Source organism: Pteropus alecto, unplaced genomic scaffold, assembly GCF_000325575.1.
Source record: "Pteropus alecto unplaced genomic scaffold, ASM32557v1 scaffold134, whole genome shotgun sequence".
NCBI lineage: Eukaryota > Metazoa > Chordata > Mammalia > Chiroptera > Pteropodidae > Pteropus > Pteropus alecto.
Genome location: NW_006436283.1, coordinates 1774343 through 1787579, shown reverse-complemented (window position 1 = coordinate 1787579; position 13237 = coordinate 1774343). Strand labels below are relative to the sequence as shown.

The following is a 13237-nucleotide window of genomic DNA, read 5'->3' as shown; positions in this document are numbered from 1 at the left end:
GCCGGGGCCGGGGCCGGCGAGGGGACCCCTGGCCAGCGCCAGGTCCCACCCGCTTCCCTGCTCTGGGGTCGCTCGGGCTGAAACAAAAATCATTCGCAAGGGCATGCCATGGACCCCAAACGACGAGAAATGCGCCCACCCCCGGTCTCTCCCCTTCTCCCCCCACCCGTAACTTTGACCTCCCGTGCTCGGGGGCTCTGGGTCTTTGGGAAATTAGCTGGTGGTCCCGGGAATCCCATGACGTGGGCCCGCAGGAAGGGCCGGGAGGGCGGCGCCGCGGGCCCGGGTCCGGGAAGGCCGTCTAACCCGAGTTTGTCTGTACAGAACCTGCTGGGACTGCGCGACGCCCCCAGGCAGTTCTTCCTGCAAGTGTATCACATCCTCCGCAATGTCGGGGACACCAGGTACCCGCTGGCTTTGTTTCTGCCGCCCTGGGAGCAAGCCCGCCCTTCCAGACCCCGCCCCCGCCCCTTCTCCTGCGCTCCCAGGGGCCGCTCATTTCATCCTCCGGGGACTGGCTGCTCAAACAGGGGCCCTGGGAGCAGCACCGCGGGGAGCCGGTTAGGATCCCAGGCCCTCTGGCCGGCCCAGACCGGCTGAGTCAGTCACGGTTACCCGGTTGGGGGTCCCTGTGCACGTGGAAGGGTGAGAAGCCTGCTCTGGGCGATCTGAGAGTCCGTCATGTGACCCGTGCACAGCTGGTAGCGGCAGTGGAAAGTGACCTCGTGGCAGAGAAAGAGCAGACGGTGTCCTCTCCAAGGCACTAGCCGAAGGAGGAGGGGACACAGGGCGCAGGGAGGGCAGAGGCCACCAGGTTGTGCAGGTGCCCGAGGGATGGACGGCGGTGATCAGAGCTGGTTATGGGGTTCCTACGTGGAGGAGGGGTCCCTCCCAGCGGGCCGGCAGGTTACAGGGACAAACAGGAAATGCTCCGGAATGAGTTTAGCGGGAGCCAGGACAGCTCTCTGGCTGGAGGAAGAAATGAATCACCTGGGGCGGGGGCCGTAGTGGGCGCAGCCAGCGGGAGCCGCACTGAGGCCTGGAGAGGGTGGGGAGACGCAGTGACTGCCCCCTCCTCCCCCTCTGATCTTTTGCTGAGGCTTCCCAGAGCTGAACCTGCAGGGAGCTGGGGGTTTCCTGACCGTGTCCTGCAGAAAGTGGGGGGCAACCTCCTGGGGGCAGCGGAAATGGAGACCCACCGGATGGAGAACATCATAGGCCGTCAGAAGTGAACCTTCTGGAACAGATGAGGCACAAGGAGCCCAGAGAGCTCTGTGACCCAGAACGTGAGCTAGCAGCCAGGCTGCCACTGTGACTGGGACCTCATTGCGCAGTCCTGCACGGGCTCGTGCCCTTACTGAGTCCTGAAAAAGTTTTCAAAAGAACAGGGATGCAGATTGCTTAGGAAAAAACAGAAAGCAAATGAGAGAGAACGCTCTCCAGCAGACGTGGCATTGGCCGGCCAGCGGGCGTGGGCCACCGTCCAGGCTGCGCAGTGACCGGCGTCTGTCTGCAGGGTGGGTGACGCTGGGCTGGGGCTGGTCTGCATGCTGCTGCTGCTGCTGCTGAAGCTGATGCGAGACCACATGGCTCCCACGCACTCTGAGACGCCCCTCGGCGTGCGGCTCAGCCACGGGCTGGTTTGGACCGCCACGACAGGTGAGGCGCCTGCCGGCTGAGGGACGGCTGCCACCGCCGCGCCGCGCCGCACAGCCTGGGCCGCAAGTCCTGGTCACCCCAGGAGCTCCAAGCCACATTCCTGGAGACTCCCTTACCGCCCGTCTGGGTGCGACTTGGGAACTGGGGTATTTAAAACTCGCTGGGTGGTTCTGATTCGCCCCTGGGGCCGAGAACAGTGTTTTGCAGTGGGAGTTCCCAACCAGGGGTGACTTTGCCCCCAGGGGGCATCGGGCAGTGTCTGGACATGTCTGGTTGACTCTACCGGACACTACTGGCAGCCTCCCCCAGCAAAGAATGAGCTGGCCCCAAATGCCGACAGCGCTGGATGGAGGTGCCCTGATGTGTAGGCAGCTCCCTGGGGGGCAGAGGGAGGATGTGCGGCTGAGAGCCAGAGGCTGTGCTTCACTCGCGTACCTGCTGGAGGTGCAGTTTGCTTCCGGTGTGGAATCAATAGGCTCATTGAAGAAAGGCTGCAAAGGGAAGAGGCCCAGTGTGGCCGCCTCTGGCCCCCCTGGCTGTGCCGCGTCCGTGACCCCAGACGGGAAGGCGGGTGCAGAAGCTGAATGGGTTGTAATCTGACATGATTGACGGCTCATGGCGCACTTCGCAGACACAGTGCTTTTGAGTCCCATGACGGCCTCTGGGAAGGGTCATCGCTTTCCCCATGTGAGCTTCGAAAGGTAAAACAGACCAACCAAACACGACCTCTCGACTCACACAGCGAGGACTTACCCCAGGTCATCTGCCTTGTTTTCTGATCAGGAGATGTGCAAGTGTGTTGATTTTATTGATCTTCTCACAGAACCAACTTTTTATTTCATTGATCTCTGTTGCTTTTGTCTTCTACTTCATCGATTTATGTTCTGATCTTTATTATTTCTTCTCTTCTGCTTATTTGGGGCTTACTTTACCTTTCTTTTTCAAAGTCTGAAGGCGGAAGCCCAGGATGTCGACCTGAGACCTTTCTCTTTTTCTAGTAGAGATGGTTAGTACTATAAATTTCCCTCTGAGCACTGCTTTGGCTGCATCTCACGATTTTGACTTCTTTGACTCATGGATTATTCAAAAGTGGTTTATTTATTTTCTCCTTTGAACCAGGAGCTATTTAGGAGTTATTGAGTTCCAAAGATTTGGAAATTCTCTAGTTAGTATTTAGCCATTGATCTCTAATTTAATTCCATTGTGGTCAGAGAATATTCTTTGCATGGACGTACGCATGTAACATTACAATTTTCTCTTGAAATGACTCTCTTCGTCCATGGTAATAGTCTTTGCTCTGAAATCTATGTCGATATTAATAAATCTACTTTGCCGTTAGCTTCAAACCTACTTTGATTTACCATTCCAGCTTTTTTGATCAGTATTAGCACGTGTTTTCCCATCCTTTTACTTTTAATCTGTTTAACTTACTCTGTGTCTTTATGTCGAAAGTGTTTCTGTGGGAAGCATCTAGGTGGGTTCTGTTTTTCAGTTCCATCTGACCATCTCTGCCTTCTACCTGGGGGCGATGCCGCTTCTGTTTAATGTGATGATGGGTGCGTTTCAGACCTTCAGCTCTTCCGCGTTGCCATTCGCTTCCTGTTTGTCTCGTGTATTCTTCGTTTCCTTTTCCTCATTTTCTACAGTCTTTAGGATGGAGCGTTTTTTATGATTCCCCTGATTTTCCTCGCTGGCTTATCGACGGTAACTCCTGCGTGGTTTTTCGTGTGTTTGTTTGTTCGCGATTGCTTTAGGGTTAGTAGTATACCTCTCTATCTTACTGAAGTATACATTCGATTTCGTGTCAACGTAAGAACCAAGACAGGATAGATACTTCCACGTCTCCCTTCCTAGCCTCTGGGCCGCTGACCTAGATTGTTCTTCAGCATCCATTATAAAGCCCACAGCAATCTCACTTCTCCCTTGAAACGCACCCTTACTTTTAAGAAAAAGAGCCTTGCGTTTACCCACATCGTCACACGGTCACTCCTGGTGCTCTGCGTTCCTTCGTGTAGACCCGGATCCCCACGCCCGTCAGTTTGCCTCCGTCTCGTAGGGCAGGCCTGCTGGCGATGACTCAGCTTTTGTGTGTCTGGAAAAGTCTTTATTTTGCTTTTGTTTTTGGAATGTAGCTTTGCTAGATACAGACTTCTACACAGGTTTCCCCGCTTCCAAACTTTAAAGATGCTGTCCTGGCCTCGGCCTGCCTCGCTTCCGACCCGACGGCTGCCGTCATTCTTATCTTCGTTCCTTGGTCTATGACCTGCTCTTTGGCTACTTTTAAGATGCCGTCTTGACCGCTGGTCTTAGGCATCTCGATGAAGATGTGCCTGGTCGTTTCGGTTTTGTTCTTCATGTTTCTTGAGCTTGGGATTCACTGAGCTTCTCGGATGCGCGAGTTTGCACTTTTCACTGAATTCAGAATTCAGAGCCGTGTACCGCCCCCCGCGCCGCTCCGCGGGCTTTCTCCGCGGACTTTCTCCGCGGGCTTTCTCCGCGGGCTTCCTCCGCGGGCTTCCTCCGCGGGCTTTCTCCACGGGCTTCCTCCGCGGGCTTCCTCCGCGGACTCTGGTGCACGTGGAATAGGCTACTTGAACTTGTGCCGTGGCTACCCATTCTCTGTACGATTTTTCTGCCTTTATTTTCCTCACGTCTCATTTTGGATAGCGTCTCTTGCCACATCTTCAGGTTCACTAGCCTTTTCCCCTGCAACATCTAATCTGTTTTTAATGCCATCCAGTGTATTTTTCATTGCAAACATTATGGCTTTTATTCCTAAAAGTTTAATCTGGGAGCTGCATACATACGCACACACACACACCATTGGTCCAGGTTTTAGTTTCAGGAAGCAGGGGACGCCTGTGTCACTCCATCTCGCTTGAAAGCGGAATCGTCCTGGTACAGCTGACCCCAAAGAGCGTTTCCAGCTCTGCTCTTAGCTGTGCAGTCACCGGTGACCAGTAGGTGACGCGCACACTGGCCCTGTGTACTGCTCGTCCTCTGTCCTACCTTTATGCATTTTGCATGGGGTCGTGGGTTCACGCCAGCCACACGGTCGCTTGTATCTGAGCTGCATCCGAGGCCGGAGTATAAGAGGCCATGGCCGGGAAGGGTCTTCTGCTTCCGTACCCGGAGCAGGCGGGTCTCACCGACGGGTCCCCCTCCATCCTAGCTCGCAATGCCCTGGTGGTCTCCTTTGCTGCCCTGGTCGCGTACTCCTTTGAAGTGACCGGACACCAGCCTTTCATTCTAACCGGGAAGATAGTCGAGGGGCTCCCTCCAGTCCAGGTCCCTCCTTTCTCAGTGACCACTGCCAACAGGACAGTCTCCTTCGCCGAGATGGCACAGGTGGGTAGAAATGGGGAGCCGAGGCTGCAGCGGCCCCTGGGCCTGGTTCTGTACCCCTAATGCATCTGCTTGGCGACAGGGAGCTCTGAGCTCAGGCCACCGAGTCCTCAGGACAGGGCGTCTGGGCTCAGGGACAGACAGGACAGGGTTCCAGACCGGGCACAGCCTGAGGGAGCCCCACATTGATTTCTCTGCCTCAAGCCCAGGGGCGTCCCTGCCGTTGTGGACGCTGGTGTGGCAGGAATTTGCTGTCCTGCCCCCGGCCTGCCCCTTGTCCGGTCAGCATGCGGGAGCTCACGGCCCTGCAGCCAGACAGTGTTCGCGCGCTCTGCCAGATGTGGATGAGCCAGTGTCTGCCTTGGCCGGTCACTGCCTGCTCAGATCCTCCTCCCCCAGGGGCCGCTCACCGTCCGTCTCCCCTCTCGCAGGATATGGGGGCTGGGCTGGCCGTGGTGCCCCTGATGGGTCTGCTGGAGAGCATCGCGGTGGCCAAATCCTTTGGTAAGGTGCCACCACTGTCCCCACTCTGCCGTCCCACCCCGGGGCTCCACCTGCCTTGCTTGCCTGCTTTCTTGCTTGCTTTCGTCTGTTCTGATCTGTAAAAATTTGAGTTTTGATCCAAGTAATACAGTGCTCACTCAAGTTTTTAAAAGAAATCTATAGTAAAATGGAATTTACAGGAAAAAAATGCATTCCGGGGCGGCTGGGGGTGTTTGACAGCCCGCCATCCATGGACCAGCGGACCCCCACACGTTGGCCCCGGATTCTGGTCCCGCTGTGTGAGTGGCGGCCCCTCAGCCCTTGACGTGGCCCTGCCCTTCCCTCTCAGGCCCGCTGGCCGTCCAGCGATGCGCCCTCCGTGTGGGTGACAGCTTCATTTCATGCCGTCACACGGTTAAGTCTTCTTGTGCTTGGACAGAGCTTGATTCCAGGGGTTAAAACCTAATAAACAGCCTACGTCATCACAACCTCATAGCCCGTGTTAACCGGCCAGGTTGCGCCCGCGTTACATTTCCTTCTCCAGGGTTCCAGCATCTTGACGCTCACACTGTCCCCAGGAGACCCTCTAATGTCCCTCATTCGGGGCTTTCCTTTCCAGACGCCCACAGCTGCTCGAGGTCACACTGGGCGTTTCGGTTGCTGGAGTGACCGGCTCACAGCTTTCTCCATTTTTTTGTCTTCCCGGTTTGTTGTTTGTTTTGACGGCCCAGCTTGGAACCTGGGCGTCTTCGTTTGCCGATCTCCTGCCCTAATTTGTGAAGCTCGTCATTTCCGGGGTTCAGTAAACCACAGCCTGCTGCCCTCATCCGAGGAATGGCTTTTGTGTTTTTAAATGTTGGAAAAAAAATTCTAAAGGAGATTAGTAATTTGTGACGCACGAAAAGTATATGAAATTCGCATTTCTGTTCACAAAAGGCTTTGTGGGAACCGGCCTTGCTCACTGCTCATGTGTTCGCTCCCTTCACGCTCCGTGGCACACAACGTGGCCTCTGGAGCCTGACGCTTCACAGAAAACCTTTGCCCACCACGGTCTCTATTTTGTCCCCCAAATCTCTGCCCGCTCATCTCTCTGCAGTGGCCTCGTCTGCGGCTTTCTAGTCATCTCGACTTGTACTCAGAGAGGTTTTTAGTTTGAAACTTTTTCCCTGATTATAAAAGTGACACATATTTGTTGTAGAAAATATCGAAAGTTTGGCAAAGTATAAAGAAAAAGGAAATCACCTGTCGTCGTCCTCGACCCCTGACCTCTGTTGACATTCTGCTGTCTGTTTCTGCTTCTTTTCTGAAACACAGACACGTACCTGTATACACTTGATTGTGTGTGCATATTCTACGTAAGTTTCTGCACTTATATTTACAAAACTTTGGACTATGCCGTAGGGAGAAACTCGTAACCTATTTTCATTTCATGGACGTTTTCCTACTGACGTCAGGTATCTAGTGACAACGTTTTTATCGTCTCTTCTCTTTAGCGTCCCAAAATAATTACCGCGTCGATGCCAACCAGGAGCTGCTGGCCATCGGTAAGACTGGGGTGTCGCTGTCACGAGTTCTGGGCGCCTCCCTGTGTGTCTGTCGCCTGAGTTGTGATGATTCCAGTGACCGCTGTGGTGGGGCGCAAGGGGCAGAGGTGGCCCTGTGTTGGGTCAAGTTAACCACGGACTCGGAGTGGGAGGAGGGGCTGGACGTCTGGTGTCCATTCTGACTGACACCGGGCACCTGCCGCATACCAGACCCTGAGGCCTGCGGCATGTTCTAGCCCAGGAGTGACCAGAACGCGCCTCCTGGGGTTCAGAGAGCTGAAGAGCGTGGCCAGGCAGAGGCTCAGGCGAGCCCGCGGTCGTGCGGGGTCCTGAGCGCCTTTGTCCGCCTGGCCTCCCTCCAGGCGGGGTGGGCAGATTCGCAAGGCTGTCCCACCGTGGAAGGGGCCTGTGCCTGGTGTCACACTTAGCTTCCTTTTGTCGTTATGAACCTGGCCCCTCTGGTGGTTCAGTGTGAGACCGCGGCGTGAATCTTAAATTTGGTCGTGGTCACTGTTTTTATCTTCGTTGATACCAGGCCTTCCTGCCCCTCGTGAGGTGGGCACAGGTCCTACGGGTGGCACTGCTTGTCCCTTCCACTCAGACGACTTCCCGGAGCATTGGGACCCCAGCCGCTGGTGTCTTGGCAGCGAAGGGCATGGGGCCCCAGGGTGCGTCACGGGCATGTAGCCGGTGCTGCTCTGAGCTCATGGTCAGTGGAGTCGGTGGCCCCAGAATCGCTCGCCCCAGAGCAAGTCTCTGACTTTCCACGTGCCCGCCAGTAAATGGCCCAGATTTGAGTTCAGAGCTTGTCATGTCCACCTGCAAATGGCACAGACCCTCCCCTGATGACACGGTGAGTCTAGGGCACAACCCAGACAGAAGCTACAGGCAGGACAGTCACAAAGCTGAGGTTTCTGAGGTGGACATGTTGACCTCACAGGCTGCTGACCCCGTGGTGTCAGGCCAGGCAGCTTCCCGCAAGCGCAGAGCAGGGGGCTGACGTGTCCCTCACAGATCACTGGTGCTAGGAGGCGTCCCCCCTATACCCCCTCTCGGCGTGAGCTGGGCTGTGGGACCCGGGGGGCCTGGTTATGAGTGGACCCCACCCTGAGCTGTCTCACCTGGGGCCCCTTGTGGGTTTCGTGGGGCGGGGAGCCCGTGGTCTTTGCGAAGGTCTGTGTGGGATGGATGCTGCCTGGCCACCTGTGCTGGACATAGCTAATTAGCCTGGTTCTTAGGTCCTAGCCAGGCCCGGGCAGGGTTCCATCCAGCGTGGGTTAATTCGCGTCATGCGTCACGTGGGGACGACAGCCTGCTAGCTGTGACCTCTGCCTGTCGACTCCACCGTGGACGGCAACGGACCTCCTGGGTGCTTTGGGCCCGTCCATGCCATCCTCGGCCATCCCCATACACCCTCCTGGGGAGCTGGGGTTCTTGTCTCCATCGTGTGGGAAGAAGGCGTGTTCCATCACACAGTCCAGGGCCATCCCCATACACCCTCCTGGGGAGCTGGGGTTCCTGTCTCCATCGTGTGTGGGAAGAAGGCGTGTTCCATCACACAGACCAGGCCGGGCAGTTATTTTTAAGCTTGAGAGCGAGATTCGACCTCAGCGAACTCGGCAAAGACCTTGGTTGGTTTTGCCCGTCCCTGAGAGACCCGCCAGGTCTGGGCCGCCCCCCGTGGCTCCCCCATCTCAGTCTTCCCGTCTCCTGGCTCCATCTCCCTCGCCCTGCTGCCCCCCTCCCATAAGCCAGTCTGTTCTGTTTCCTCCCCAGGCCTGACCAACGTGCTCGGCTCCTTCGTCTCTTCATACCCGGTCACGGGCAGCTTTGGACGGTGAGTGACCACTTCCTTCTCTATGCTTCTGAGGGGTCCCAGCCCAGGCCAGAGGGTCCTTCCCCGGCCAGGCCCTGGCCCGCGTCCCGACGCCAGGGTTACAAGTCCGCCCATCCTGGAGGCCGGCCGCCCTGGTCAGCCGCTGCGGCATCGCGGGTGGCTCGCCTGCTCTGCTCCAGGATCCCGTCCGGTTTTCTTCGCACGCACACGCGGCCGCTGCGCGTTGATGCGAATAGGTCCGCGAGCACAGGTCCCAGAGCCGGCGCCAGGTCCTAAGGAGGGCGGGGCGGGGGCCGCAGCTCCACGCTGGGGGCGTAGCGTCCCCGTGGGGGCCCCACGCTGCCCGCGCCTCCTGGGGTCCCTGCCTCCCAACTTCCGCTGCTCGTAAGGACACCAGTCGGACCAGACGGGGCCCACCCTAAGCCCTTGCCTTAGCTCAGTCACCTCCTCGAAGACCCAGCCACATCTTCCGGAGCTGGGGTGGGGCTTAGGGCTTCAACACGAGGGTTTGGGGGACACGGCTCGGCCCACGACAGGGAGGTGGACGTAATACTCTCTGCTGGATATTTGGGTTCGTGACCAGGCCCTTGTCGGGTGTGCCGAGGGGTCGTTTCGGGTTTGTTTAGGAGGTCCGGGAAGTCCCCCTTTGGTGAGAGGACCCCAAAGCTGCGTTGTGCCCCTGAGCCTCATGCCGACGTTGACGGGGCCCGTGTTCCCTCTAGGGTCCGTCCTCGGGCCTCCCCTGCTCCGGCCGCCACTCACCGGTGTCTGTGTTGCTTTCCAGGACAGCCGTGAACGCGCAGTCGGGGGTGTGCACCCCAGCGGGGGGCCTGGTGACGGGTGAGCACCCCATATACGGCTCCCCCGTGTGCCACGTCGCCCCGTGCAGGGGCCGGGCCCTGGGTGGGGGTCGGCGCCTCGGGGCGCTGCGGTTACCGGTGTCCGCGCCCCCACAGGAGTTCTGGTGCTGCTGTCGCTGGGCTGCCTGACCTCGCTCTTCCCCTACATCCCCAAGGCGGCCCTGGCGGCCGTCATCATCATGGCTGTGGCCCCCCTGTGCGACCCCAGGATCGTCAGGACGCTCTGGCGTGTGAAGAGTACGTGCCCGCTCACCCGTCAGCACAAGGTCACGGCTGCCCTCGCCACCTCCTCCGAGCCGCAGACGGGCCGAGTGGCTCTGGGAGCTGTGACCGGGGCCCCGGGTCAGGGCTGCCATGAGGATGGGTCTCCCGCAGCTCGGAGCCGGCGTCGTGGGCGCTGGGCGGGTCTGCGGTGCGGGTGTCATCCCCACCTCCACCCCTCTCCACCTTGCAGTCCCTGCGGGGGGCTGGGGGACATCAGGGAGACCAGCAGGGGCCAGTGCGGCCGTCACAGTGGCTCAGGGTCCCCGGGGCCAGCAGCCCCCCTAGCGCACCAGGCCTGTGTTCCCTTCCACGCAGTTACGGGGCACGTGCGGCTTCCCTGGTGTCCTTGTGGTCGGCCGCCCTGCGAGTGTCCAGCGGACGGGTCAGTGACCTTATCCCGTGTCCGTTACGTGCCAGGGCTTCTTCTGTGTCATGCAGCCCGTCTTCGAACAGCCTCGTGCTGCTGCTGTGCCTCTGAGAACGTGAGGCCCAGGGAGGGAGGGGACCCAAGTGACGTGGGGGTAGTCACATCCCAGACCGACCCCTAGCCCGCCCACTTCGCCCCAGGACACCCCCTCCTGCAGCTCAGAGGAGTCGCGAGTTTCAGCCAAGGGGTCCCAGGCCTGGGATGGAGGAGTCACCTGGTCTCCTGGCCTCCCACTTCCCAGGCCTGGCCCTGTCCCCAGGTCCCTTCCTCCTCGGTCCCCGTCGGCCTCCTCTCAGAGGGTAGGGCACCTGGGCCCCCCCAGGCAGGTCTCAGCGGCTCCCCAGTCCAGGTTGGGGGCATGGGTTTTCTGTCTCTGACACTTCCCTGAGCCAGCGTGGCCATCGTGAGTCCCCAAGTCCCCAGACAGGTCCCTAGAGGCTGCTTGGAGTCCTCGATAGTTTTACCCATTATGCGAAAAGCCACGGGTCATTTGCTGGTGGGTGGGGGCGGGGAGCTCCCCGGGGAGGGGCCGCCCTCAGCCCGTCTCCTCTCCCAGGGCTGGACTTGCTGCCCCTGTGCGTGACGTTCCTGCTGTGCTTCTGGGAGGTCCAGTACGGCATCCTGGCCGGGACCCTGGTGTCTGGGCTGATCCTTCTGCACTCCGTGGCCAGACCCCAGATGAAGGTACCAGCCCCCAGGCTCCCCGAGAGGTCCGCTGGCCTCAGGGGCCCAGAGGGCTGAGGCAGGCAGGACCCCTTGGCCTTCAGTTTGAGCTCGTGTTGTGCTCGTGGCCTGTGGCACTGCCAAGTGACCGTTCACCTAGCAGGTGGGAACGACCCTCTCAAACCACAGCGTCCTCCTGCTGCACAGGGGACCATGGGCGGGGCGAGGGCCCATGCCAGCTCTGCACCCTGTTCCCCCCAAGCCTGGCAGAGCCGCCCCATACGACTCGCCTCCGGGACTCACTAGTTTGCCTCCACCACTGTCCCCAGGTGTCAGAGGGGCCGGTGCTGGTCGTGCAGCCGGCCAGTGGCCTGCACTTCCCCGCGGTTGAGGCCCTCCGGGAGGCGATAGTGAGCCGGGCTCTGGAAGGTACGTGGGCCAGGGCCGGGGTCACCGCAGCCCCCTCTGCATCCGGTCTGCTCCTGAGGCACCCCAAGGCCCTGCCCTCCACAGTCAGGGCAGAGCTCGCTCCTCGAGTCCAAGAGGTCGGGGTGTCTCGGGGGCGTCTCCCCTGGCCCCCTCCTTCCAGTGAGCGCCCCTTGTCCTCATGAGGTGAGGGTGGCTGCTCCCCTACACTCACCCCTGAGGACCCCTCCCTCCTTCCGGAAGGAAAGGGCCAGCCCTCCCACTGCAGGAGACAGCTGCTGCTGTCGCCTCGGGCCCCTGACCCCTTCCCGCTGGTGTGACCGGCTCGCGCCTGCGCCCACAGCACCCCGCCCGCGCTGCGCCGTGCTGGACTGCACCCATGTCTGCAGCGCCGACTACACCGTGGTCCTGGGGCTGGCAGGGCTCCTGGAGGACTTCCGCAGCCACGGCGTCACCCTCGCCTTCGTCGGCCTGCAGGTGGGTGTCCCATAACAGCTGGCGCCTGTCACTTTCAAGCCAGCCCGTGAGGTTGGTGTTGTCATCATCCCCGTGTCGGGACGAGGGCACCGAGGCCCGGAGAAGCCGAGTAGCCTGCTCAGGGTCACACAGCAAGGGCGGGGCCCAGGCCCCAGACCTGGGGTTCGTGACCATGACGCTCCAGGTCACATTTATAGGGCACTCGTCCTCGTCTTCGTCCTATGGAGAGTTTATTTAAGCAACGTTCCCCTTCGAGCATTCCCCGCAGGCCTGGTCCTCTCCTGTCCCCCGCGTGGAGGGGGGGCAGCCGGGAGGGGCACCCACCCAGGGGCCGTGGACGCTGTGCCCAGGCCAGCGGGCAGCAGGGCTGGGGGCAGGCCCTGGCTGCCTACCCCGTGCGCCACAGTGGGAGTGTCCCGCCTAAAAGGAGCACCCGTCTGTCCCGCAGGTCCCCGTGCTGCGTGTCCTGCTGTCCGCCGACCTGAGCCACCTCCAGCACTTCCCCACCCTGGAAGAAGCAGGTGGGTGCAGCAGAGTCACCGGGGACGAGCTGGGACAGCCCAGTGTGCCCACACCCTGCAGGCGCAGACCCGCCGGACAGAACCCCGGGGGACGGGAGGGTCAGACGCTCGAGTCTGAGAGTGGGGAGCTCGGGGACGATGGGGGGACCGTGTGCGCGTTGTCCGGGCCCCTGGTGGCAGGGTCTTGGTTCTCAGGGCTGTGAGTGTCTTCATGTGAGGTTCGGTTCACGCGATGACATGCATAGCTCTGAACGTCAGTTTGGGTTCTGACGGGCGAATCTGGCCGGGATGTAGGACGTTTCCATCCTTCCAGAAAGTTCCTTCCTCCCTTCCCCAGTGACCCTCGAGGCGGAGCCCCTGTTCTGTTTCTTCCGCCGTAGTCAGCTCTGCCTCTTCCAGAGCTGCGTGTAGCTGGGGTCGTAAGACCTGTCTTCGCATCTGGCGTCCTCAGCCCCACGTGGCGACGCTGCACACTGCACGCTGCTCTTGCTGGAGCAGCTGAGACACCGGTCGTGGAGGCTGGATGAGCTGCGGCCCAGCCAGCAATCGGACAGGGCCTCCACGGCACGGAAAGGGGTGCGGTGCTGACGGGGATGGGGTGAAACCCGGCCCGGAGCTGGGGATGCAGCCGGGGACCGCCAGCTCCCTCTGCGCCGGGCTCTGAGATGCCGGCTCGAACCCCGTCCGTGAGCAGACCCTCCCCCACATCCCATTCTTAGTGCCTGAAAAGC

The 13237-nt window shown here is 59.9% G+C and overlaps 1 protein-coding gene across 6 annotated transcripts in view; it reads left to right on the top strand.

Annotated features, from left to right (window-relative positions):
• The window catches only part of SLC26A11 (solute carrier family 26 member 11), a 16718-nt gene extending 3560 nt beyond the window's left edge, over positions 1-13158 (top strand). Inside the window, exons 4-15 of one of the 6 annotated variants that reach the window (XM_025047164.1) lie at positions 325-404; positions 1517-1659; positions 4832-5007; positions 5436-5508; positions 6981-7031; positions 8808-8868; positions 9653-9708; positions 9825-9965; positions 10976-11103; positions 11412-11511; positions 11852-11985; positions 12434-13158. In XM_025047164.1, coding sequence (XP_024902932.1) covers positions 325-404; positions 1517-1659; positions 4832-5007; positions 5436-5508; positions 6981-7031; positions 8808-8868; positions 9653-9708; positions 9825-9965; positions 10976-11103; positions 11412-11511; positions 11852-11985; positions 12434-12709 — 1419 coding nt within the window. In that variant the 3' untranslated portion in view covers positions 12710-13158. Of the gene's footprint in view, positions 1-324; positions 405-1516; positions 1660-4831; positions 5008-5435; positions 5509-6980; positions 7032-8807; positions 8869-9652; positions 9709-9824; positions 10475-10975; positions 11104-11411; positions 11512-11851; positions 11986-12433 lie in introns of those variants that run through there. The other 5 variants (XM_025047163.1, XM_025047167.1, XM_025047165.1 and 2 more) reach the window with 5 other exon arrangements.
• The last annotated feature ends 79 nt before the right edge of the window (positions 13159-13237 follow it).